This window comes from Podarcis raffonei, chromosome 1 (genome assembly GCF_027172205.1).
Source record: "Podarcis raffonei isolate rPodRaf1 chromosome 1, rPodRaf1.pri, whole genome shotgun sequence".
NCBI lineage: Eukaryota > Metazoa > Chordata > Lepidosauria > Squamata > Lacertidae > Podarcis > Podarcis raffonei.
This window is the reverse complement of record NC_070602.1, coordinates 46,574,591-46,599,974: the sequence shown is the minus strand read 5'-3', so window position 1 is coordinate 46,599,974 and position 25,384 is coordinate 46,574,591. Positions and strand designations below refer to the sequence as shown.

Genomic DNA, 25,384 nt, shown 5'->3' with positions numbered 1-25,384 from the left:
GACAAGACCCCACTCCCTGCCTCCCTGAGGTGGTCCAAAGGAAAGCAGAACAATACATTTGGCACCAGCTTGGCTGCAGGAGTTGCCAGAATTAGGCATACAAGGCACTTTCCAACCATCTTAGGGACTCCACTCCAGATTTGTGTAGGGTTTACTCATTAGTCTTGTGGCTAAGGAACAAGGCTGCAGAGATTCAGGATCGGAGTTTTCCTTCTCCTAGATTGGCTACTTACCCAGGTTGATGAGCCCCACCTACCCCTCACTTCCCTCTACATCTTGTGCAGAAACCGCCCTCTTGACTGCCAAATCCACTACTGGTCTCATCCGCTCATTCCACAGAGCCTGTATTCGCATGCAGGGGAATTCCCTAACTCACTGAGGGTTTGAGATCCTCAAAGTGCAGAAGTAAAAATTATACATAGTGCCTCTCGTTTCCTTCAGCTACTGCCTTCCTTCAATCTTACCGCAGAGGCAACATCTGCAGGAAGTGCAATGGCAGGAGCATTCACTTTCTGGAGTTCAAGGATGGAAAAGAATAACGTACCTGATCCTAATGCTGCTGCAGAAGAATTCCTGGAAGGGGATCCATTGGCAAGCGGACCAGTCACATTTATGGCACCATCAGAGGGAGTCCGTCTGTGCCCCCTTTGGCGGGCTTCAGAAGAGAGAGTCATATGTGTGGGAGTCAAGGACTGGTTGGGATCTCGCTTGAACCTTTCAACACAGATATTAACTAGTGGGTGACTAACTACTGGCAAGGGAGCCTTCACTGTCACGGGGCTGACTGGCATCTCATAGACCACAATCTCATCGCTGTCTGAGCGTAACAGGGAACGGGTTGAGTTACATTCAGAAATGGAAGACAAAGAGAGAAGGGTCAGGGAGTTGGATGGCTCGCCCAGCAACAATGTCGGCTCCTCTTTTTTGAAGAGCTTCCTTGAAGGTGGGCTGGTGCTCCGACGGGAACGTCCAGCCCGCTGGAAAATACTATCACGTTTCTTCTTCTCTTCCTTGGGGGCATCCAGCTCATCCTGGCTTAGCAGCTGGCACTTGCCAGCCTCCAAAAGATCAAAGCCCAGGCCAGCAGCAGCTAAGACAGCCCCACAGCCCAGAAAGGCAAGCTCGCATCGTTTGTGCTGGGAACCTCCACGTTTCAGGCTGTTAGTGGGGGTGAGCTGAGGGGTGCTTGTGGTAGAGTTCATAGGAGTGGTTTCCTCATTGGCATCACTGGACTGGCCATCCCAGTCCTCACTTCTCTGAAATGGGATGCAGAGGTATGATTGGTTAGACCCAGGTGATTGCTGCATCTTGGTCTCTCCGTTTTTCAAAGAATCACTGTCTTCATTCTCTGCAAAAGAGATACAGACACACACACAAAAGAGTGGGGCCTTGACATTTTAACTATGAATAAGAATGGGTTATGCTTCATCTTGTGTGTAAAAATAGAAACACCCTGCTACTATGGAAAAACATGTTTGCATTTTGAACAAAGAATATGGAAACTTCGCCCCTTTCAAATGATGGCAGCTGTCAAATGTACATGCCACATACAGTTTATTGGATTCCAATTTCAATATAAAAGCAATATAAGTTCAGATGATCCTCACTAAAAGGAGTTGAGATTTGAAATAATGCACAGCTAAAACAGAAATGAGCCACTTGTTGCTCAAAGCAGCCACACATGTTTCTAAGGACAGCTCCCTTCAGCCTAGCCGCTGAAGCAACGCAAACAGAACAGAGGGAGGAAAAAGGAACCCTCCAATATAAAAATCATGCATGGTTTGTGTGAGAGGGTGTGTGTACACATACACACATAGCAACTTCTCTCAAAATAGTCCACCACTTCAATGGATCATATATATCAAGGAGAAAACACCTGAAGGTGAATGACAGCACACAAATCTACCCAGGGAACTGTCTGAGAAATCACATTTTATAACACTGGAATTTAAGTTTTTATTTTGCCATTTAATCACTATTTTAATAGTGTGTTGTGCTGACTATGTGGCATACTGTATAGTTTCTTATTGTTTTAAATAACCATGTACTTAAAAGCCATAAATGGCTTTGGACTCAGGTAGCCTTTCCCCACATGTACTTGACTATGCATTAAGATAATTGTTGGACATCTTTATCTGAGTGTTCCCAGTTTCTGAAGTGACCTGATAAATCTGGGAGGGGAGAAGGGGAATTGCATTTGGTCCCAACCAGGCCAATGGTGTGAACAAAACTTTCATGATACTGTACATCTTATTTTAAAAAATAGGTGCAAGTCTTGAAATTTAAGACTACAGAAGCAGATTCTGAGGTTTGCTTTTTTGTAAGAGGTAAGTGTTGGTGGACAGAAACAAACATGAGACTGAATACAGTGCATTTAAGAAATTCATTTAACAGGTACTTACCCATCTCTGTTAGGCTTGTAAATCCTGGGAAAATGACTGGTGTTCTCTGAACTTTCCCTAGATTTGGCGCACTAGATGACCACTGTTTGGATCCATCCAAACACTTTAGACTAAAGTAAAGAGAAGAGAAGACACATTTAAATGCAGATACTTTATTTCCTCTGTCTGTTTTTATGACCAATATTTATCTCCTCATTCTTAACTATTCTACTCTATCACAAATATTAGTTTATTTAGAAAAATAAGCTCCCATGGTGACATATAGTTTAAAAAACCAAATTCAGTGATATATAAAAATACAGAAAAACAGCAGCATCACATTCAATAAGCCATATAAAACAAAGATAATTATTATGCATGCAAGAATATGTGGATGTTAAAAAAAGATTGCCTGGACTCAAAAAGACACAGCATACATCACACTAGCTTTTCTAGCATCTTTCCAAAATGTAGCATTTTGTCACCACCCTCCTAACTGCAGATGGTAGTGGGACTCTTGAGGGGGACTTCCGAGAGCCAAGCCTCAAGTCATTTAGGGCTTTGCGTATAACCATCAGCACTTTGAAATGTGCCTGGGAACAGACCATCAATCAACTGTTTATACAGCATATCTTGCCAGCTCTTCTAGCAGATCCTAGTTAGAAACTTAACAATCATATTCTATACCAAGTGAAGTCAAGCCTATAAAAGCTTGTTTAAAATGTATGGAGGCAGTCCAGTCTTAAGGTTACCAGGGTAACCTTACCCCCCCCCCCCGAGTATATGGTTACCCTTTGATGCATTTTCCATCACACCAGTAAGGCCCAGGGTCAGGTTAGAACATGCCTTTTAGCACACAGCTTTCCAAACTGTGTGTTGCAACACATTAGTGTGTTGGCTGCAGTGTGTAGGTGTGTGGTGCGAATGCTCCCCACGCTCCTCCCAGGGCCGGAAAGGGGTTAGTTTAACCTCTGGTTTGCTAGTAAAACTGAATTGCTGTGTCACAAAAAGATGCATGTCTAAAAAGTGTGTCACCAACATGAAAAGTTCAGAAAGCTCTGCTTTAGCATATTGTACCCTCACAATGAGCCTGTGAGATAAGCCCAGAAAATTCCAGTGAATTTATGCCAGTTTTATTTATAACCATATACTCAAAATCTTATTTTCTTTGCAGACCAACCTATTACTGAAGGAATCAACCCAACAGAAGAAGTTCATGTATTGCATATTTGCAATAAAAATTATATTTTATGAATTTGCCTTTGCAAGTACACTATTCTCTTCTATGTTTCATTCATCCTTAGAGATATAAAATTATAAAATATAATTATAATTATATATAAAATATATAATTATATATATAATTATAATTATATAAATTATATAAATTATAATATAATTATAATAAATTATTATTATATAAATTATAATATAATTATATATAAAATATATAAGAGATATAAAATGTTATTTATCATCTCATTTATACTCTGCTTTTTCTCTGAACAGCTCAGAAAACCTTTGATATGATTCACAGCTGGTTTCTTATCTAGGCAGTTCATAGGGCTAAATCTGTGTATGTTTAGCATTTGAACTGCAACATAAGCCTTACATTCAGAGCATTATATAAGGAGGACCCCAATTTAAGTACCTAGATAAACATCACTAAGCAGGCGACACATACAAAAGTGAAGTTAGCATGCTCACTTCAAAAATAAGAAGAGCCAAGGTAAAGTATGTAATTTGGGAGAAGGTTGTATTCTTATCCTCCACTCAGTTAGAAGGTTTACGTTGCATTTCTTGGTTTTGCCTACTACAGGCAAAACCCCCTCTCATATATAGAGACAAAGTGTAGCCTTCATCTTGGTCTTGAGAGTTACACAATATTCTGGGTTGTCCTTTGTAGCATGGCAGAGCAAATATTGCTTCCTTCATAAATGAAAACAGAGGACGACAATTCTTTGGCAAGCCTCAGCTGAGGAACAAAACCTGTGAGTTAAAAATTTTTTTTTTTCTTATTCTGGAAAAAGTATTCTATTTTCCTGGGTTGTAAAAAAACCAAGGTGGTCACTAGAGGGTGCTAAAAACAATTCAGTCTCTTCCCTACATAGCACAGCAATTAATTTACAATAAAGTAAATTTATACCTTGATTCCATAGTGCCCTGGAATAGGACTTACTCTGAGACATACTGAAAATGAGAGCCTATTTGAGCAGTGGGGTCAAGTATAAATTCCAAAGTATATAAAAATAAATTTCTGCCCGATTCACTGCCCACCTGAATTTCTGGCAAGCTAATATGTGGCAACAGTGCCCTTCCTGCCAATTCCATCATTGCTGCACTCCTTAAAGCAATCTCTCCCTGCCTGCTCATCACCTTCCCACATGGTCTTCCAGCACCATAGTGCTTCTTCCCCAGACAGAATAGCATGTTGCTGGTCTGCTCTATTACTTTCAAAGAGATGCTCCTTTCGGACCATCGATAGCAGGACTTCTGAACTATCACAGCTCTCCCCAGTTTTAAAGAGGCAGGAGAGGGAATATATTCCCATAAAATCCATTTTTTGTGCTGTGAGTGTTCATTATTTCTTATTTAGGGAGCACAGCCCAAAAATCTTTGAAGACTTTATTGTCTAAAGACCCCTCCCTCCCTTTACATTAGGGTTGACATACGTCTAGAATTTCCCAAACATAGCCAGGATTTGGCTGTCAGAAACAGTGTCTGGGCAGAAAATACTGAAATGTCCGGAAAATCCAGACGTATGACAAGTCATTTAGGAAGTGTCGATTTTGGTGAATTTCCTTAAATAGCAGGAAAACTGTTTTTTTTTTGGGGGGGGGACGGACTCAACAACTTTGGTGTCTGGATTTTCTCTTTTTAAAATATGTCAACCCTACATTACATGAAGATGGAATACTGCACTATTGCATTGAAAAATCTGAATGTCTAAAATGTAAATAAAGAACACTTGACATGATTATGTGGAGAGACTTTGGTTTTGATGCCTGACATAAGAAACCAAGTAATTCTTGGTTGGAAAGACCAACTAGCCTGAAACTTGAAAAATCCTGTTCTCAAGTAAAACTCAAAGAATAAACCGCACTACTGCTAGTGACTGCTACTTAACACCACAATCCAAAAGGAAAGCATGTGAGCCATCTCTCAAATTTGATGGGAGTTTTACTTGCAGAACCTGTTTCATCCGCATCCCCCATTTTCTGACCACATATACCAATTGTGTATCCAATTCAGCAATAAGCATCTTCTAGATTTCACTCTTACATATTTATGAAGGATGCGATCAGCTTTTGGGCGGATAGCCCAAAAGATATAGAGAACTGATTACATTAATAGCTGTTACTTTTCGCAGCGATACAGTGCTCCTGAGGGTCCTTGTAGTAATCACAATTTTGCCAACAGAAGGCTTAAAGATGAAGTTTGGCTGCTTTATTCTGAGCAAATGAGTCTGAATCATAAAATATTCCTCCGTCATCTTCCCTCCTCAAGGTAATCCTACAAACTGGTTGCAAACGTTACAGGCTGATAAACCACAAAACAGTAATCTGGGAGAATCCACTGCCCGAGGAGTCTCCACTAGATATAAGTCAATTATATCTAGTTATATAAGTTCTATATTATATTATATAAGTCACAGACTGAAGGAGTCCTTCTGTTTGTTGAACAGGGCTGAATCCACCCAATATGATTCTTCCATTATTCCTACCTACCACAACAGCCATTTGTATCAATAGATTTAGGATCTTGACTCATGTATACTTTATTACATAATGCAATCCGAAGTATGAGAAATGTAACACAAAACTCAATTGAAATGTGTGCCCGTTTGTCTCCTAAGAGAAATAGGTTTGTCCAAATCAAAAATGATACTACTGTATTAATAGGACAGATATTGCAAAGATGGCCAAAGCCCAAAGCACTCAAGAAGAGCTGGATGTTCTGCTTGGGTTTTTTGTTGTTTTTTTCAGGACAATTAGATGCCCAATTCTCTCCCAGCCAATTAACAGAAACGACTTCTGCCTTTCTCATTTCAGGAAAATGCCAGAAGTCCATCTATTTTCTTCTGAAGGACAGCAGGAGGGTCATGGTGAAAATTTTGGCTAGTTACCAAAGCAAGCCAAGATTTGTTGAACTTTGTTTTGAAAGTAAGCTGCCATGTACACACTGTTTTTGGCTTCATGGAATATTTGATTGCTGTCAAATAGACAACTGCCATTATTTGGCTGGTCAAATGACCAGATGGCCAACCCTATGACAATGAAAGAATAATTTATAGCTTGCGCCAGTGACTTTAGCCAAATTCTCTCTGTCTGCATTCACCTAAGTGCCAGACTACAGGACAGGAAAGAAAGGCATTTCTATACCTAGAAACTGAGTAATAAACATAATTCTGATTAAATGGGGTGGGCAAGGGAGCATGGAAATACTAAGATTACAGAACAATCTTTGAAGTAGCAGAGATGGTACTGGGAAATCAGACTGGCTAAGAGGAGATGGGATTTTGAACATGAATCTCTTGCAGATGAGATAGCTGATTTTGTATTTTTTATGCCTCTAATCTAAAAAAAATAGGAGGCAATCCTCTCCCCGTGTGTTAATGATCAACTAAAGAAATGATGCTTCAAACACCATCAGATTACATTGTTAAAATTGAGAGCAAAGAATACCAAGACCTTCTCTGAGATAGTTGTACCTTTGTGGAATAACCTCCACACAGATCCCCATGAGACCATATTGTTGTAGTATTTAAGGGAACATTTTTTTGTTTCAGGTTTGAGTGGGGAAAGTTTCAAGTATTAACACTCAAGAATGTTCTGTTTTAATTTTAACAAGTAGGCAGTGATGTGAACCCTTTTTCTTTCTCTCTCTTTTTGCTATCTGCAGTGGAGTATAAATATTATTATTTATTCAATTTATATACCACCCTATACCTGCAGGTCTCAGGACGATTCACAAGGTAAAATAACAATATAAAAACACAAAATACATAATCAAAATAAAAACAAAAACAATCCAATACCCCCCAACACATTTTAAAAGGGCATATTACTATTTATTAAATGTATAATTTATTATTGGAATAAATAACATGAATGTAAACTGCAATGAATGTAAACTGCTTTGGCAAACAATTATACCAGCTAAAGTATGGCAGGTTTGTGGAGAAAAAAGGAAGCTGGACTGAGGCTTTATGGCACAGTGGCAGCTAAGATTATGCTTCTCACCCATCCTCGCCTGCTGTTAGCTCCTTATGACAAAGAGAACTTGGGCCCCACGTGCGACCTTTCTTCTTCTGGCCTCTTTTTTCTTCTTCTCCTCCTTCCTCTTCCTTCTGGCATACAGAGTTGCGCCCCCATGTTTTGCAGCTTTCACTGGGAGTTACTGGGAGGGGGACAATAGGACAGAAAAACATGAGCATGCATTTATGCCATTATTTTGTATTACTGCAAGCAAATAATCAGACGCCCATAGATTTTATTCTTCACCCTATGTTCTTACCCAGCACTGATCAGTACCATACTGACTGCCCATATAATGAAAATAGACTACAGGGGAGGGGAGCGGGTATCCTTACTGTGGAAAAGATGGCCATTTGCCACTTTTGATCTTGATTTTTTAAAAGGTATTAATCTAATGGGTTTTTATTTTATTTTAATGTTCTTATGTGGGTTTTTGTTAATTTGTTGTTGTTTTTTAGCTGTAAGTCATTTTGAGTTGAGACCAATAAAGTATTATTATTATTATTATTATTATTATTATTAGCCACCCCGCTATACAGGAAGCATTGTGGAATCCTGTCCTAAACAGAAACCATAACCTATCGGCACTTAGCCAAATTTTATAGCAAACTACTTACACTGGATGGCTCTGAGCCTAGGAATGATGGTAGGGCTGGCAGGAGGGCTGGAGCAGCTACTGATCAAACTTTTCCTTTTATCCATCGTTGGAGAAGCCTGTACAGTGAACTTGTGCTGGAAATCTGTTAATAAAACAAGACCTGATATACTCATTCGTCACTTCACTATGACATCACCTAAGGAAATGAATTCCTTCTTTCTGCTATAGCATTTTAGCAGCATTGTAATATGAATTTAAATTTAAATCCCCAGTGAGATGTACATTTTTCACTAAATGATCCAGTATGTATTTTTAGTGAATGCACCTTTTTCACACAAGCCCAAGAGGTGGTAATAATCAATATGTCTTTCTTTGTCAACAGTTGCAAAGAGTGTTTTGGCAGGTATGGCTGTTTTCTACTCAGTTATAATAGGCACAGGAACCAGTGCCCAGTACCCTGCCTGCTCCCAAACAAGAAGGTGACAATTAAACAAGCAATTAAACTGCAGCCTGTAGAAAAATCACAATGCATTTTCAGGTAATCTGCAAGGCTATAATAAAGTAAGATGAAAATGTTAGCGGTCTCTTGCAGAGTACACAGTGAAGAATGAAGAATTTTTAAAAATGCATTATAGTTACAACGAAAAGCATGGGGAAGAGGCGGCTTAGTGGAAAAATGTTTGTTAACTTTGCACATACCCCATGTGATGAGACATTTGCCAGTCAGATACTTATACTAAAAATGTATTTGTAGTAGTCCTTTTTAGATATTTCAACCACTGTCACCAAGGTCACACAGAGCATATTCTATATACATGTCTAGAAGGAAGCTACAGCAAACGATTACCGTACTTTTCCATGTATATGCTTTTTTACTCTAAAATAATGTTCAAAATCTGGGCTCATCTTATACATGGATAATATCTCCTCCCTATTTCCCAAAAATAGGGGGTGTTTTACATGTGTCTTATAGACGGAAAAATACGGTATATGAGTGCAAGACAGAACTTTGTTTAGCCCTGTTATACTGGGACATACCAGAAGGAAGACTGATGCGATTGCCATCTTTCAACTTGAGCCGGTTTTTCCTGAACTTGCCCATACGTTTTTTCACACGCGGCTTCTCCTGACACAGTTGGTGGATAATTATGTTGAGTTCCCTTTCCAATATGTCAATCTCCCGCTCTGCCAGCTCCTGCTCCCGTCGCCGCAGAAACTCCTCATGGTTCTTTTGTTCAACAGCGGCTCTGGTTAATTCTTCTTCCCATGTCCGCAGTTCCTGCAAAGAAACAAGGCAATATTCCAGATTAGAAGTATCATATATTATCTCAGTTGCCCACTGAAAAATGGCAGCAATTATGATTGGTAATCTTTAGTTCTAAGGCCTATGAATGAAAACACTGGAAAAGGTTTACATCAGAGGTGAGGAAATGCATCTGGCTGGATCCTTAACTCTCCCACCTCGTGGGCCAAATTTATCAACCACCTGGTGTCACCATGACATGACGTGACCTGTTTTCCTCTTGTGTGGTGCACAGCACTTTGAAGCCCTGATAATCAGCTGTGTGGTGCACAGCTCTCTGCAGGAACCACCATCAGCTCTATCTGCTGGTGGATGGCCACACCGACTCGGCCCCGGACACACTGACCAGATGCTTGGAAGCTGTGGCTGGATGGTTTTGTGGGAGCCAACTGAAACTAAATCCTTCGAAGACAGAGGTCCTATGGCTGGGTCGGGATGGCATGGGGATGAGGGACCAACTCCCTTCTCTTACGGGGGCCCAATTAGTGCCATTGCCTTCCGTTAAGAGTTTGGGTGTAATCCTTGATGCCTCCCTTTCCATGGAGGCCCAGGTTACAGCAACAGCCAAGGCGACATTTTTCCACCTTCGCCGCATCAAGCAGTTGGTCCCTTAACTTTCCCACCCTGACCTGGCCACAGTGATCCATACGACGGTCACCTCCAGGCTTGACTACTGTAATTTGCTCTACGCGGGGCTGCCCTTGAAGCTGTCCCAGAACTCCAGCGGGTGCAGAATGCTGCAGCGAGGCTCTTCACGGGGTCTCTGCCATGGGAGCGTATTCACCCAGTGCTTTTCCAGCTGCACTGGCTCCCGGTGGAGTACAGGGTCAGGTTCAAGGTGCTGGTTTTGACCTTTAAAGCCCTTCACGGCCTAGGACCCTCGTACCTACAGGACCGCCTCTCCTGGTATGCCCCACAGAGGACCTTAAGGTCCATAAATAGCAACACCCTAGTTGTCCCAGGCCCTAAGGAAGTTATATTAGCTTCAACCAGAACCAGGGCCTTTTCAACACTGGCTCCGGCCTGGTGGAACGCTCTGTCTCATGAGACCAGGGCCCTGCAGGATCTGATTTCTTTTCTCAGGGCCTGTAAGACAGAGTTCTTCCGCCTGGCCTTTGGCTTGGAGCCAATTTGATTCCCTCCCCCTCTTTCTTTTTCCTTTCTCCTCCTGTGATGAGGCTGCATTTTAATGTTTCAGTATTTTAATGTTGTATTTTAATCTTGTTTTTAAGTTGTATTCATTCAACATGTTTTTATTATTGCTTGTTAGCCGCCCTGAGCCTGGCCTTGGCTAGGGAGGGCAGGGTATAAATAAAAATAATAATTATTATTATTATTATTATTATTATTATTATTATTATTATTAACAGTCAAATGCTGCGACTTGCAAAGACACACGTAGCACACAATACACAACGCTTTGCAGGTGCCACTGATCAGCTTATTGGTGGTGTCTGCAAACTCCTTCTTGGTCCACCCACATCTTTAACTTCTCCATGTTTAATTTCCCAGGGATAAATGGGGAGGCCTGGTGAGCCTAACTGAACTCACAGGTCCTCATCACTGTGCTGTCAAGCACTGCAGAGAAATGGTAATCAATGTGCTGTAGCTTCTGACAGTGGTTTAGTTGCGTATACGTATCATCTGAATAATAAGTCTAATTTATTTTTTAAAATAAAAGTCATTATATTGATCAGACTTTAAATATAGTACTACTGGATTATGCATGTCTACTTCAGTATTCCACTTCTACCAGCAGACTGAGGAAGAAATCTGGAGGAATCACCTTTTTTACAACCTTCCTATGTTCTTTTGACAAGTGCTCAGTCTTCAGGTAGAATTATATCTTTCATGTAGCCAAATAAAACATAGTGTTACACAATATCTCATATTTGATAAAATCCTTAACAAGAATTTGCTTTCAAAATTGAATATTCACTGGACATTTCCAAAAGATGTGAATATTGGCAGTTTCTGCTTGACAAATTTAGACTGTGAGTATACATTCATGCAAACCATTGACCCAAGATGCATTATTTCTACCAGCATTGCAAGATCAGCTCTGATTAAATAAAATCACTTAATTAATATAAAATACAATAACAACATTAGTATAAAATCAATATCCAGCCCCATTTACCTTTTCTTTGGCCCTGAGTTGGTCAAACATCTCCTGGATCTCAATTTTCCAATCTTCTTGCAAGGAATGGAATGAGTCCTTTGGCATTTCAAAGAAACCAGACTCCTCAATGTTGGTTAGATGGTTTAAAATATTGGCAAAGGAGGGCCTTGAATGTGGGTCAGCATTCCAACAATCTAAACAGATAAAGACAAGACAGAACAACAATCTACTTCAAAAGTTGCCAGGTTGCAAGAGTATTTCTGGGCCATGGCAACAACCTGTACTCTCTCAGTTGTTGATATCTTTAACCCTCTGGTCTACCACTCTTGAATACATATGATTATACCCCATTTGCCAACTTTTTTCTACACAACAGAATCCCAAATAATTTAAATTCTACACTAGAAACTAGCACGTTAGCATTATTACAACCATCTCTAAACAAAACTTCTTGTCATAGATCTCTCACATCACACCTACTTTGCCCCCATATTACAAAGCTTTCCAGAAACAATGCTAATTAATGCACACCATTCTACATCAATTACTCACTTACAGGTTCTCAATGCCTAATTCAGAAAAGTAAATTATATACTCACCACAATTTGCCCCATCATTCCTAAAAGTAAAAAGTTTCACAAAAGTACTTTGAATTTAATAAGGATCTATCTTGATGCCTTTTCATTCAAATATGTCACTACTGGCCTTTCCTACACCTCTGACTTTATACATTTCCTTACACAAATTTGAAATTACCTAAACCAGGGTGGTCCAATGCATGGCCCGAGGCCTTTTTTTGGTTGCCCTCAGCAAGATTTGCCCATGAGTGTAGTCATGATTTTGGTTAGGGGGAAGGCTTTGGGGGGGGGCAGAACCTCAGATTTTATTGATTTGTATTGATTTAGGGGGGCAGCTGCCCCCTACCCTCCCACCCTTAGCTACGCCCATGCATTTGACTCCTGAAGACCTTGCGCTTCCTTCCCAAAGCCAGGTAAGCGAGGCATTGGGCTCTGGGAAGGACATGTGTGGGCTCTGACAGGGCCATAGAGTTCTCCCGCCTCCTTCCCAAAGTCTAGTTAGTGCTTTCCCAGCTTGTCTCGTGCCTTGCTTAGCTAGCTTTAAGAAAGCAGTACAAGGGATGTGCAGGGTCAAATTTTGGCCTTGGTCCCCCATCGCCTGTGCAACAAGGCAGTATGAGGTCCACAGGTTCTATGTCAAAGTACTCATGCGGCCAACTTGGTATGAAAAGTTGGGCTGCCCTGATTTAAATACAGCTGATTTCTTACTTAATAACTTACTTGATTTCTAGTAAACATCCATGTTATTAAACCCACTGATTTCCATAGGGTTGTGCTTATAAAACTTCTGAAAGCATACTTGCTAAAGCGGAATCCCAGTAGTTATGTGAGTTTGTTACCTATCCTACAGAATATGCAAAAACTATGAAAATGAATGCTTTCTGGAGTCTTAGTTACAGAGTTGTCATCAGACAGTAACAATTTAGCTTGTTTTTATTTCTACTTCAGTTGTTAACTAGTCCCTGAACAGTGCAGTGAAACAAGATGAGAGAAAGGAAACAAGGCCCTGCATTATTACTGTTAGGATATTTCCGTTCCACCTTAAAAGGGGACAGGCTGTTGTGAGTCACAGCCTACGTATTTCCTGCTCACAGGAAGTTTCTGTTTTTGTATATAGCTGTTGTTTTTCTCTCTGTGTGTCTCAACATGCAGGCAGGCAGTCATGTTTTTATTTGTTCTGACCAACGCTGAATAAAGTTGTAAATAATGCTCTCCTGAGTGCATCTTTCGTTGTGCGAACTCTGCAAAGGGCGTGCACCAGTCCTTGGAATGTGGACAGATGTTTCTGAGGCTTGTGTCGCTAATTGACTGATACTGCGTTTCTACGGGAGGTTGATGGATCGTCCGGAGATGGCGTGGGGGCATGATGGCCTTTGTCTCCCTGGCAGTATCCCAACAACAGGGTTATTTTGGCTCACTTCACTTTTATTTCAAGATATTCAATAGTGTAACAAAGCAGCATGGTTGTTGTTATTTGAGAGTCATGCAGTGCAGAACAGAGAACTACTAATGATCTACACAAACATACCTACATTTAAAAGCCATTTAAATTGGATGGTCCCATGGACCCCCCCATTTCTATTTGGTTTTTCTTCACTGGGTTTTGTTTTCCACTATTGTGTCATAATTTAAAAAGCATCAGGAACTTCAAGGGCCTCATTTTGGATGTTCAGATATAAATATTTACACAACCCTTCAATTAAGAAAAATAATGGTTAAAGAGGGACGTGGGTGGCGCGGTGGATAAAACCTCAGCGCCTAGGGCTTGCCGATTGCATGGTCGGCGGTTCGAATCCCCGCGGCGGGGTGAGCTCCCGTCTTTCGGTCCCAGCTCCTGCCCACCTAGCAGTTCGAAAGCACCCTTAAATGCAAGTAGATAAATAGGTACCGCTTTCTAGCGGGAAGGTAAATGGTGTTCCGTGTGCTGCGCTGGTGCTGGCTCGCCAGAGCAGCTTCGTCACACTGGCCACATGACCCGGAAGTGTCTCCGGACAGCGCTGGCCCCCGGCCTCTTAAGTGAGATGGGCACACAACCCTAGAGTCGGACACGACTGGCCCGTACGGGCAGGGGTACCTTTACCTGTACCTAATGGTTAAAGTTGCAATCATAACCCCACTTATCTAGGAATAAGCCACATTGAATTCAATAGGACTTATTAACAGGAGTAGACATAGTTAGGATTGCACTATTAATTGGATCAAAAGTGCCACAGAAAAGGGGGAGTGCTACTTTTTTGCAAATTTTCCCTATTCTTTTCTCCCCTGTTATTAACCAGTTACTGGCAATCAGCAAAATAGATGTATCCTGAAGCAGCATTGTGCCTGCTTCTTTGCATCAGGATTATGACAAGAAAGGAAACATGGCATACTGTAAAACGAAGTGCTGCTGCCAACAAAATGCATGAGTGAGTAAGCAGGATAACTACAATGCAGGTGGCCTGTGCCTTTTCAGTTCCCCAGGCTTGAAACTGTCACAGTATTTGCACTAATGAGGACTGCAGTGATATCCAAAAACCTCTTTAGAGACAAGAAGGCAAGTTTGGTATTGTTAGCTTAGTGAAGCCCACCAGCGTAGTTAATGGAAGAACAAAATAAAAACTGAAGTTACACAGTGAGAGAATTAATGGGTTTGAGCAGCACTTTATAAAAGGACTGAAGTTATAAACAAGATCTTCATCTAGTTTTATTATTTAAAAATCTTGAAATAACTGCAATGCATTCCTCAGTTCTAGTAGAAACCACAAGAAGCCCTTTTGTTTTTAAAGAAATAATGTCATCTCTATTCTCAACTTATTTTGGTTTTAAAATTAAGACTATTGGCCTATTGCTATAAACTTAAAATGTTCAGTATTTTCTTAGGTTCTCAAAAGTGAACACAATGCATTATATAAACTGTATAATAAAACAAACAAGTGGGACCTGCAACAAAACATTACAGTGTGGAGTGCTTCTGTTCAGGGCTCCAGTCAGCCACTAACAACTTCTTAAAGCACACTCCATACCACCTCCAATTTTCTATCTCTTGCTCTCATCAAATCAATGTTCTGTGCCCACTGAGTATGCTCAGCCTTTATTGAATGGTTTGGGGTGTTTCCCCCACACCTTCACTTTTTTCTCTCCCCCCCCCCCGAACTTCTGGAAACCTTGGGTTCCTCAAGCCAGTCAACAAAAGTCTTACAGTGCAATGCTGTTTAGTCAGAAGTAAGTTAAACTGTTGAGTGAGATTTACACCAAGATTAAGTATACCGAAATATTTTTCTGGACACTGTTGGGGGAGAAATGTACTCATGTCAAAATTCAGAGCAAAGATAGTAATTCAAAAGCTGTATAAATGTAATTGCTTTCATGACAGTATAACTTGCCAACTGAGAATTGTAGATTTATATATGCAGCCTTTAGGAGTCAATAATGGATTACATCAAGTGCAACTCAAATCCTGGCACAATCTTTACTAGGTGCTACCCTCTCACGTGCAAAAGCTTCATCCATATAGCAATCTGCTATTGCAGCAGAATACATACAGTAGAAGAACAGCTTTCTTAAGAACATAACAGACTCCTGAATCAGGCCAATGGTCTATCTTTTCCAGCATCCTATTCTCACAGTGGCCAACCAAAGGCCTGTGGGAAGCCTGCAGACAACAGCACAACAGCATTCTGCCCACCTGTCATTTCTGGAAACCGGTATTTTAGTAGACAAAGGAAACAACATACTACCTACTTTGTTGAAAAACTACAGAAGCCAAATTGTTTTGCATCTTCATAAAATCAGTACTGAACTGTGTCCCAATAGTAGCATGTATCTTGTCAGGTCCAATGCAGTCAACACTTACCTTCCATCAGTCTGGCAAAAGGTTCCGGGCAGGTTGAAGGGATAGGAAGGGCAAGTTTATTCATGGCAACACCATATGCTACTGCTAGGCCATCAATTCCTCGAAATGGTACTTCCCCAGTTAGTAGTTCCCAAAGCAACACACCATAGCTATGAAAAGAAAAGTTTAATAATGTAATTCTCTCTTAAAACCAACCAATTCTCCTAGAAGTGACAGCAGCAATTAAGTACACATGGATGTAATGAATGAGTTCTGTGGAGATGTCACAGAGGGGATGGTCAGATCCTGAGGGGTTTGGGGAGATGGATGAACTTGTAAGGGTCCTAGGGGAATGGGGGAGGAGAAACCGGGACTCCAGGAAGTGTCTGAACCTAGGTAAAGGTAAAGGGACCTGTGACCGACTCTAGGATTGCGGTGCTCATCTCGCTTTATTGGCCGAGGGAGCCGGCGTACAGCTTCCAGGTCATGTGGCCAGCATGACAAAGCCGCTTCTGGCAAACCAGAGCAGCGCACAGAAATGCCGTTTACCTTCCCGCCGGAGCAGTACCTATTTATCTACTTGCACTCTGATGTGCTTTTGAACTGCTAGGTGGGCAGGAGCAGGGACCAAGCAACGGGAGCTCACCCCATCGCGGGGATTCGAACCGTCGACCTTCAGATCGGCAAGTCCTAGGCTCTGTGGTTTAGCCCACAGCGCCACCTGTGTCCCATCTGAACCTAGGTAGAGGGCCTGTATTCTGGAAGATAGACGGGTACATCCAAGCAAGTTGGTGAAGGAATGTTCCACCCCTGTGACATCAAACATTCCTGCCCAGACGCCTCTGCCTCTTTCTGTCTAGGGAGGGAGGAGCCTCCCCTCCCTCTAGGGAAGCAACTGAGAGTAAATCAGATGCTGAGCTGGCACCAACACCATCTTCCTTGACAAAGACACCTCAGAGACCAAATCTGTTTACTTGCCCAGTGTGCAGAGTATGGCTACTGTGCCTGCTACGATATTCAAAAGGAAGATGCTAGGGGCATGCCACTGCTGGATCAACATCCTAGTTTGCTAATAGCCTTCTGTCTACACCTTATATGTAACTGCTTCACCTTATAACCTGTGCCACGACCATGAACCAATCCTATTTATGCACTGAAGTCTTTGGCAGAAACAGAATTGGGATTTTTAGTTCTTTGCCCAGCAATGAGGGCCAAGATAACGGACAAAAGGTTAAGACTATAAATATAATACCTACACTATAAATATAAACACAATACTTGGAACAAAACTGGAACATCGGGTTTTTTTAAAAGGGCATTTTGGCGTTTGGTGATTCCAAGTTTTATCATCTTTGACAGAAAATTTATGAGTCAGGAAGTTTCATGCTGGAAAGAAGGGCATCTAGTTTAAGTAACTGACTTGAACCTGTACCTTGTTAAGTTGTGGGCAAACATATCAGACGACACAGCAATTCTTCCAAAGCAGCTCTTTATTTGTAAGCTGGAATAGAACTAAGCTGAGGAGCTCAGTCAGCCTGCTTATATAGAGCTCCAGAACAATGTAACTGTTGCCATTTTCTAAAACTATCCAATCACTGAACGTCACTTTTCGATCCTTCATTGCATAACTATCTACAGTATCCCCCTGCTGCCCCAGGGTGAGACTTCAGTACATAACATACCTGTTGGTAGTTTGTCTATTCTCAATACAGAAAACTAATGTATAAGCCAATGTACATCTAAATAAAAGTGTAAGAATTTAGAACAAAGCAATCAGAAGCACAGAAACAAAAACAGTATCAAAACAAGATGTGGGGGGGAGCGATGCTTTGGTAAATCAAGTGTTTAGGAATTCTGTTCAACAAGTAAACATAATTTCAAGCACAGAAAGTTAAAATAGGTTTCCAGGAGCTGCAAGTTAACATTCCAATGTGTTTAGTGCCAATATACTTACCTCCACACATCACTGCCTTTAGAAAACATGGAGGAACGGATGACCTCAGGAGCCATCCAAGCATACGTCCCAGCAGCACTCATTTTGGTCGTCCTATGCCATTCCCTGGCTAAGCCAAAATCTGTGATCTTCAAGTTCTTGTTGTTTAGGTCTCCATTTTCCACTTTCTCAAGTATCAATACTGGCACACAGGGACGAAAAAGGTTAATGTTTAGTGAACATACAATTTATACTTAATGCTTCCTCTAAAAAAAAAGTCCTTTTTTAGATCTTGTCTGTAGGTGCAGGGTTGGGTGGGGTGAAGAAGTGACAGAAGCTCTGCTACAGCACATGTCACACTGAATGTATCTAAAGTGTAAGGGTAGAGGAGAATTTCTTTTGCTCAGCATTTTTATTTAAGGTTATTTTTAAATTGCTTGAAATATAAAATCTCTAAGTAGTGTACATCAAATTATGAACACAAATATTACAAAAATATACCATAAAACAATCAATACAAGCTACTGATAAATATGCTATTATATGTTCCATTATTAAATCGTAATCAATACCATTCTTAAGCAAATCAACCTAATTCACATCTCCCCTAATGGGAATGTAATAGACAAGAAATGTACTGGTATTACAACTCTGATTCTATGAGATAGCTATGAGAAATATATTTGGCCTCTCTACTAAAGAGGCTCTCTGGAACACAGACAAAGTGGGTAGAAAGTGTCATTCCTGGCAAGCAAAAAGCCAGGCTGAGAACTAAGACACCAGCAAAGCAGCAGGCTGTATTCCTATGAACTTCCCACTATACTACAAGAACAAATACCCAACATCAAGGCACTGTATGGTAAAACATTATTATTATTATTATTATTATTATTATTATTATTATTATTATTATATCACCCTTTATCAAAAGATCACAGGGTGGTTCACAACATATACAAAATAAGAATACAAAATACACAATAAAACTAAAACAGCCCCAAACACATTTAAAATGCCAAAGACTTTTCATCAGTCAAACGTCTGGTTGAAGAGAGACATTTTTATGGTAGCTCCTGCAAATCGTTGGATATCTTATTTATAAAGTCTGAAAAATTTCATACATGTTTTTAATTAGATTTGTCAAACAGTCATCTATTAAGTACACTTTTTAAATACCTTTCTACAGAGGTAAGATGGAGGGGATAGAAACAAAGTTTTCACTTTAAAATAGTTAATTTTAAAAATAAAATAAAAACTGATTTAAATTGGGGGGGTGGGATTGAAAACATTATGCTTTGCTTTTAAGATACATAGCCTGAGATTGAGAGAGCCCTAAATCTATTTTCCTACAAATCTCATCCACCAACTCAAGGAGACATTCTCAGGCTGTCAGTCTTAGTAACAGCAACAGAACTTGAGGGAAAAGAAGCTCTTTGGGTATACAAGGCCCAAGTCATTTAGAGCTGCATAGATTTGAAGAGTGTGTCGAGTTGTACCCAGGAAAGCTACAGGAATTTGAAGCAGACACTGCAGCACTGATGTAATCTGCTCCTGACAAACCACTCTCTGGCAGGATGCCAAGCTATGTATACCTCGGCCCAGTGTACCTGAAGGAGTGTCTCCACCCCCATTGTTCAGCCCGGACACTGAGATCCAGTTCCGAGGGCCTTCTGGCAGTTCCCTCACTGCAAGAAGTGAATGAATGAATGAATGAATGAATGAATGAATGAATCTTTATTTGCGTCAGCCATCGGCCATAGCAGTAAAACAACAATACAATATACAAAGAATAGAAATGAAAAGTCAATTATATAAAATACATTTTAGGGTTTTGAAACTGCGAGAAGTGAGGTTACAGGGAACCAGGCCTTCTCGGCATTGGCACCCACCTTGTGGAATGCCCTCCCATCAGATGTCAAGGAAATAAACAACTATCTGACTTTTAGAAGGCATCTGAAGGCAGCCCTGTTTATGGAAGTTTTTAACATTTGATGTTTTATCGTGTTTTTATTATTCTGTTGGGAGCCACCCAGAGTGGCTGGGGAAACCCAGACAGATGGGCAGAGTTTATTTATTTATTCAATGTACCAGTTGAAGCCAGTAAATGGCGCCTTGGGGACAACACTCTACAGTAGCCAAGCTGGAATTTTCCGAAGGCTCCAACTCCCATCAACGTGAGTGCCAGCATAGCCAGTGGTAAGGAATGATTGGAGGTGCAATCCAAAGCATCTGGAAGATGCTAGGTTGGGAAACGTTATGCTACAGTAGCCCAAGAGGACTTCAAGGTTACAAAAGAAACAAATGAAATCCCTACTAAATATTTCTCTGTGGTGCAGTTCTGTTATCCCCAACCCATGCTTTTAAGATTGCTCAGTCTCCAGAGTCCAATTATGGCCACTTTGGGTGCTTTCAGTTTCTGGCCCCTGGGCATTATTTTGTTTAAAGTACTGCACTTGAATTAGAGAATGCTGGGGATGCCATGCACAAAATGGCTCCCATGGAAGCATGGCATAACACGAATTAGAGAGACAACAACCCCAATAGCTGACTTCCCATGGAAAGCATAAGCTTACACGCTCTCTCACTTTCATATGTAAACATACGCAAACATACACAAACACAAACAAACACATGCCACACAAAAAGAAAAGCTGAGAGACTGGAACACCTGCCCAGAGTGCCAACAGAAGCCTTCATGGGCACCATGGTGCCCACAGGCACTGGATTGGTGACCCTTGGTTTACAACCTAAAATGGTTGAAGACAACTGATCTAGGCCACTAGGACCACACTTAGAATTGTAGAGTTGGAAGGGACGCCGAGAGTTATCTAGTCTAATCCCCTGCAATTCAGGAATCTCAACTAGATCATACATGGAAGATGGCCATTGTATCTCCTCTCAATCTCCTCTTTATCAGGCTAAACATACCCAATTCCCTCAACAGTTCCTCATAAGCCTTGGTTTCCACACCCTTATCATCTTGGTTACCTTCTGCACACATTCCAGCTTGTCATATTCTTCTTAAATTGAGGAATGAGGACATGATGGGACCTTATGGAATAATGAATACCCATTAATGAAAGTCCTTTCCATAAGATCCTGTTCAAAATTAACTTTAGTGAAAAGCTGAGATAAAGCGATATTCTGTTCTCTTTAACCTGAAATGCTTCCATTTACACCAACAAAATGCCAATGTAACTGCACGCTGAGACAGATATGTGACTGCAGATATTTTGGATAGATGCAGCTAAACAAAAGCAGATTCAAACCCAAAGCTCCATCTACAAACTTCCCATCTAAAAGGCATCTTACCCAAGAGGGATCACAGTGATCCTGCAAAAGAACGCCTTTGGCAACTTGCATTTCACTGCACTTTAGCTGCCTGTGCTGCTTGATAGTTATCCATTTTTCATCTGCCTCTCCTATTGCTGAAACACAACACCAAAATGAATTGTGATAGATAGTAAATTGCATGCAGTGATGTCAGCAGAATGCATGCAGTAAGACAGACAGAGGATACTGAGTAGCAGCAAGTTCAATGCAGTTTCAATGAAGCATATTTACTCCTGTAAAAATGGTATGAAGCTAAGAAAAACTAGCAGAGCCAGTTAGAAAATATCATCATAGGAGGACCAACTAAAATATTATGGAGTAGAAAGCCACCTCTGTCTCAGTTTTGATGGCTGAGGCACTTGGAGAAGGATGCCAGATTATTATTTCAGCAGAATGGCAATATATGGAAAGCAAGCATTTCTTTAGGTATGCTTGTAACCATGTAGGGCTTCAAGAGAAGCATCAGGACTCTGGATAGCTTAATCCTTCCTCCTGGGTGGAACCAATAAAAATCACTTTCTTTAAATAGAAATATATATATATATTCAAAATGGTGAAATCACTACTGGTAGAAACAATGCTGGGACTAGGACAGGTAGGGGAAAGGATTCATTTCATTGTTTTATATCCCACCTTTCCTTCAAAGAGCTCAAGAAAGCATACATCCAACCTCACCCAAATTTCATCCTAAAACCCCGTGAAATTAGTCCATATCTCTCAGCCTAATTTACCATTCAGTAATATCCATGGCTGAGTAGAAAACTGAATCAGGATCTCCCTAGTCTACTATGACATTCTAATCACTACATCAAGCTGCCTCTACAATGATTAAGCTCTTACTCCCCACTTCCTGATGCTGCTTATGCTACCCACAAAGGCTATTATTTACATTTTTTATGCTGCATATGTTTAATGAATTCACACAATTAGCATCATATTAACTTGGGTAATTAGGCTCTAAATTCATTCAATATAATACAAGGTAGGGCTCCAGACACCTTCCTAAACTTTGCTACAGAACTATCTGTCACCAAGTAGAAATGGATATGAGTAATTTTATCCTCAAAATCTTTAGCAAACATGTCACAGCATACCTCTGAGGGTTCTTTCACCTTGACAATCCATCTGTGAGACTGTTAAACCACAGAGAAAAGTTCCAATGGATAATGCTCTGAGAATACGCACGTAGTGGAGAAAAACTGTTTTTCAACTCTATCATTGCCACAAAGTAGGTTAAAAATGAAAACTCTGTTTGGTTGCATCCTCGCTGAGTTTTGGGCTGGTTCATAGCCCCCAGTTCACTGGTAAAGCAGGGTGCCAAACAGACTTTGTACATGTCTGCATTATAAGCTGTGTTTTAAGCTGTATTTTAAGCAGTATTTTAATTAACTGTTTGTTTGTTTGTTGTTTTCTATTACGTTTTATTGTAATTCATATTTGGTGTTAGCAGCTCTGAGCCGAGCCCTGGCTGGGGAGGGCGGGGTATAAATAAATAAATTATTATTATTATTATTATTATTATTATTATTATTATTATTTCTTGAATAATATGAGGAACTAAAACAATAACAGGAACTGAGCACTGTTATACTTAAGCTGTTTTAGGGCAGGTGCTACCAATTTGTCAAATTCTACCTGTGCTTATCAGGTATGCATTTCATTTTACAACTAAGGAAGTTCACAATTGTTCTATTGCAATACTTAAGTCTGTAGCCCTAAAAATTTTACATCAACATTCTTACTCTACCAGCCTGCCAATATGCTACCATGAAACACAAAGTTGTCAACATATTAAAAGACATGCACTCTAATTATCATGTATAGAAGGTCCTCAACTATCCTATTTCAGAAATGGCAATTCAAACATTAAGATTTTGTGCAACAATATGAAAGCATTAGAGGTTGAGGAGTCTTCCCAAAGCAGTATGCAAAGAAATTAGAGCTCCTATTCACCTGTTCTTAAACAGATGGAATTACTTTGGTAGAACAATTTCTGATTACTCCTATGGAGATTAATCAGACACTTCAAAGAGGAAAATAATGCTTAATATATAGGTTAAATTCCAGCTTGGCAGCCACTTTACACAGTAGACCTACAACTTTCACTCTTTTAACCTGTGCGCATTCAGCTTTACACGCCTAGCAAAAAATAATTTTTTTTAAAGGGATGGACGTCCAGGAAAAAAAGACTTTGGCAATCCCACCCACCACTACACCCAATGTGTTTGACTATATGCAATTTTAACTTTATGTGCTAGCCCCAGAACGTAACCCCTGCATAAGTTGTGTGTCTACTGTACAGTACTGGAGACATACTTGTTCTAAATTAGTAAAGCCCACATTTAACCAATTATGAACTAAGAACAGGAATATGCCAGTTTTGCAAGTGAGTTCACAGAAGTAACTCTTGCTCACTTACCTACCTAGTGTAACCCCATTGTAACTTAATGACAATCCTTACCTACTGCAGGTGACCACACAAGTGGCTGTTTAAGAGCCTGAACCCCATCTTCAGAAACAAATTTGGGATGAAAATCCCAGCAGCTAATTTGTTATTGCAAAGCAAAACAGACTTATTTGCAGGTGAGAAGTAGCAAACAAGTGCCTAAACTTTTTCCTGTACACTTCTTCCCAACCAGACTACCTGGTACTCCAAGATTCACATCAGTTGCCAGAAAAAGCTAATGATGTTATTTTTCCTAAAGTGTTGCCCTTAAGATACTTTTACTCCTATATCCAGATTCATGTACTGTGGAAAAATAAAATGAAGACAGAGAACTTTGAAAAAATGTATGATGTCTGCTTTGCAACTATGAGGGACAGAAACTGGATTTAAACAAAAACTTGTGGCCACTTTGTTACACACTATGGATAAGGACATGTCACAGCTTCTTGCTTGTAGTGGAATTTGTCACATTCACTTCATGTAATATGGCAAAAATAATGCTACTGAGCACAACTGTTGTAGCCCTACTATACTTTGCTAGAAAACCTATTTGGTCATGTTTTGTAGTTTAATATTGAATTTCACAGATATTTAACTAACTAGTTTTACAAAAAAAAGGTTATTTAGTCACATCTCTTATCCAAAGTTGTGAAAATGTGAACACATCTTATAAAGCACTTATCTGAGCACTGAACTAACTAGTTCATGTAGATATCTCCTTAATACAAGGAACAACAAATACCTAAATGGTTCTAAGACAAAATTATTTCCAAGGTCAAAGAGATTTAACACACATTGACAGCTAGCATCCTGCTAATTGTATTGGAAACTGACAGAGAGGAGCTTTGCTAAGAGGTTTATTTTTAATTAGTTACACATCGGCTGCCAACAGTGTCTATTTTCTCCACAGTTAACAAACTTCACTTCTAACCAGTTTAATAAAACTCCTCACAAATTTAAGTGAGAAGCTGGTGTTGCACACACAAATGACAGGAGGGTTCTAACAAAATCAATTTTATCATCCTAGATATACTATACCAAAGAGGAGGAAAAAAGGAATCAAAATTAAGTTTGTTTGCTTTCTCCTCCACATCTAGGATGCCTGCTCACCAGGAGTCTCACAAGGCTATCCCAATTTGTGTTATACTCTCAATGTTACACATTCCCTCTCATCCACATGCTTGATTCCATCTTTCTAACGTGGAAGGAACAGTTACTTATTAATGCTGCTATACTGACCCATATTGAAAATTATCCAGATAGAGTATGCATGAAGTTCTAAGATAATTTAATCAGAGTAACTCTCCTGTGAAACCGTTACTTAACAAAACATGTGGAACTGCTTCAAATGTTATACTTTTAGTCTATACATAATTCAGGTCCATAATATAGATAACATTAATCTCCTTTCTACATCATTTATTTTAAGAGTAATTTGCTAAGATGCTTTTTACAAATCAGATTTATTCAGATATGAGAGAAAAGGCTTCAGTAACTACCCAGAGTTGCTGCCTAACCATTCTACTGTTGCCAGTCTCACTCCACCTTCTGGAAATATCCTATGGGCTAGACTGGCAGCAGGAGTAGACCAGTATAGTGGTATCTCTGGTTAAGAACTTAA

The 25,384-nt window shown here is 40.2% G+C and overlaps 1 protein-coding gene across 4 annotated transcripts in view; it reads right to left on the bottom strand.

Annotated features, from left to right (window-relative positions):
• Nucleotides 1-25,384, bottom strand: part of MAP3K9 (mitogen-activated protein kinase kinase kinase 9) — a 39,936-nt gene that overhangs the window by 7,024 nt on the left and 7,528 nt on the right. For all 4 annotated transcript variants that reach the window (XM_053384575.1, XM_053384582.1, XM_053384591.1 and 1 more), the window contains exons 3-10: nucleotides 18,006-18,186; nucleotides 16,073-16,221; nucleotides 11,681-11,856; nucleotides 9,276-9,516; nucleotides 8,257-8,379; nucleotides 7,625-7,781; nucleotides 2,403-2,512; nucleotides 545-1,348 (exon numbers count right to left, since the gene is read on the bottom strand). In XM_053384575.1, the coding sequence (XP_053240550.1) occupies nucleotides 545-1,348; nucleotides 2,403-2,512; nucleotides 7,625-7,781; nucleotides 8,257-8,379; nucleotides 9,276-9,516; nucleotides 11,681-11,856; nucleotides 16,073-16,221; nucleotides 18,006-18,186 (1,941 nt within the window). The remainder of the gene's footprint in view (nucleotides 1-544; nucleotides 1,349-2,402; nucleotides 2,513-7,624; nucleotides 7,782-8,256; nucleotides 8,380-9,275; nucleotides 9,517-11,680; nucleotides 11,857-16,072; nucleotides 16,222-18,005; nucleotides 18,187-25,384) is intronic.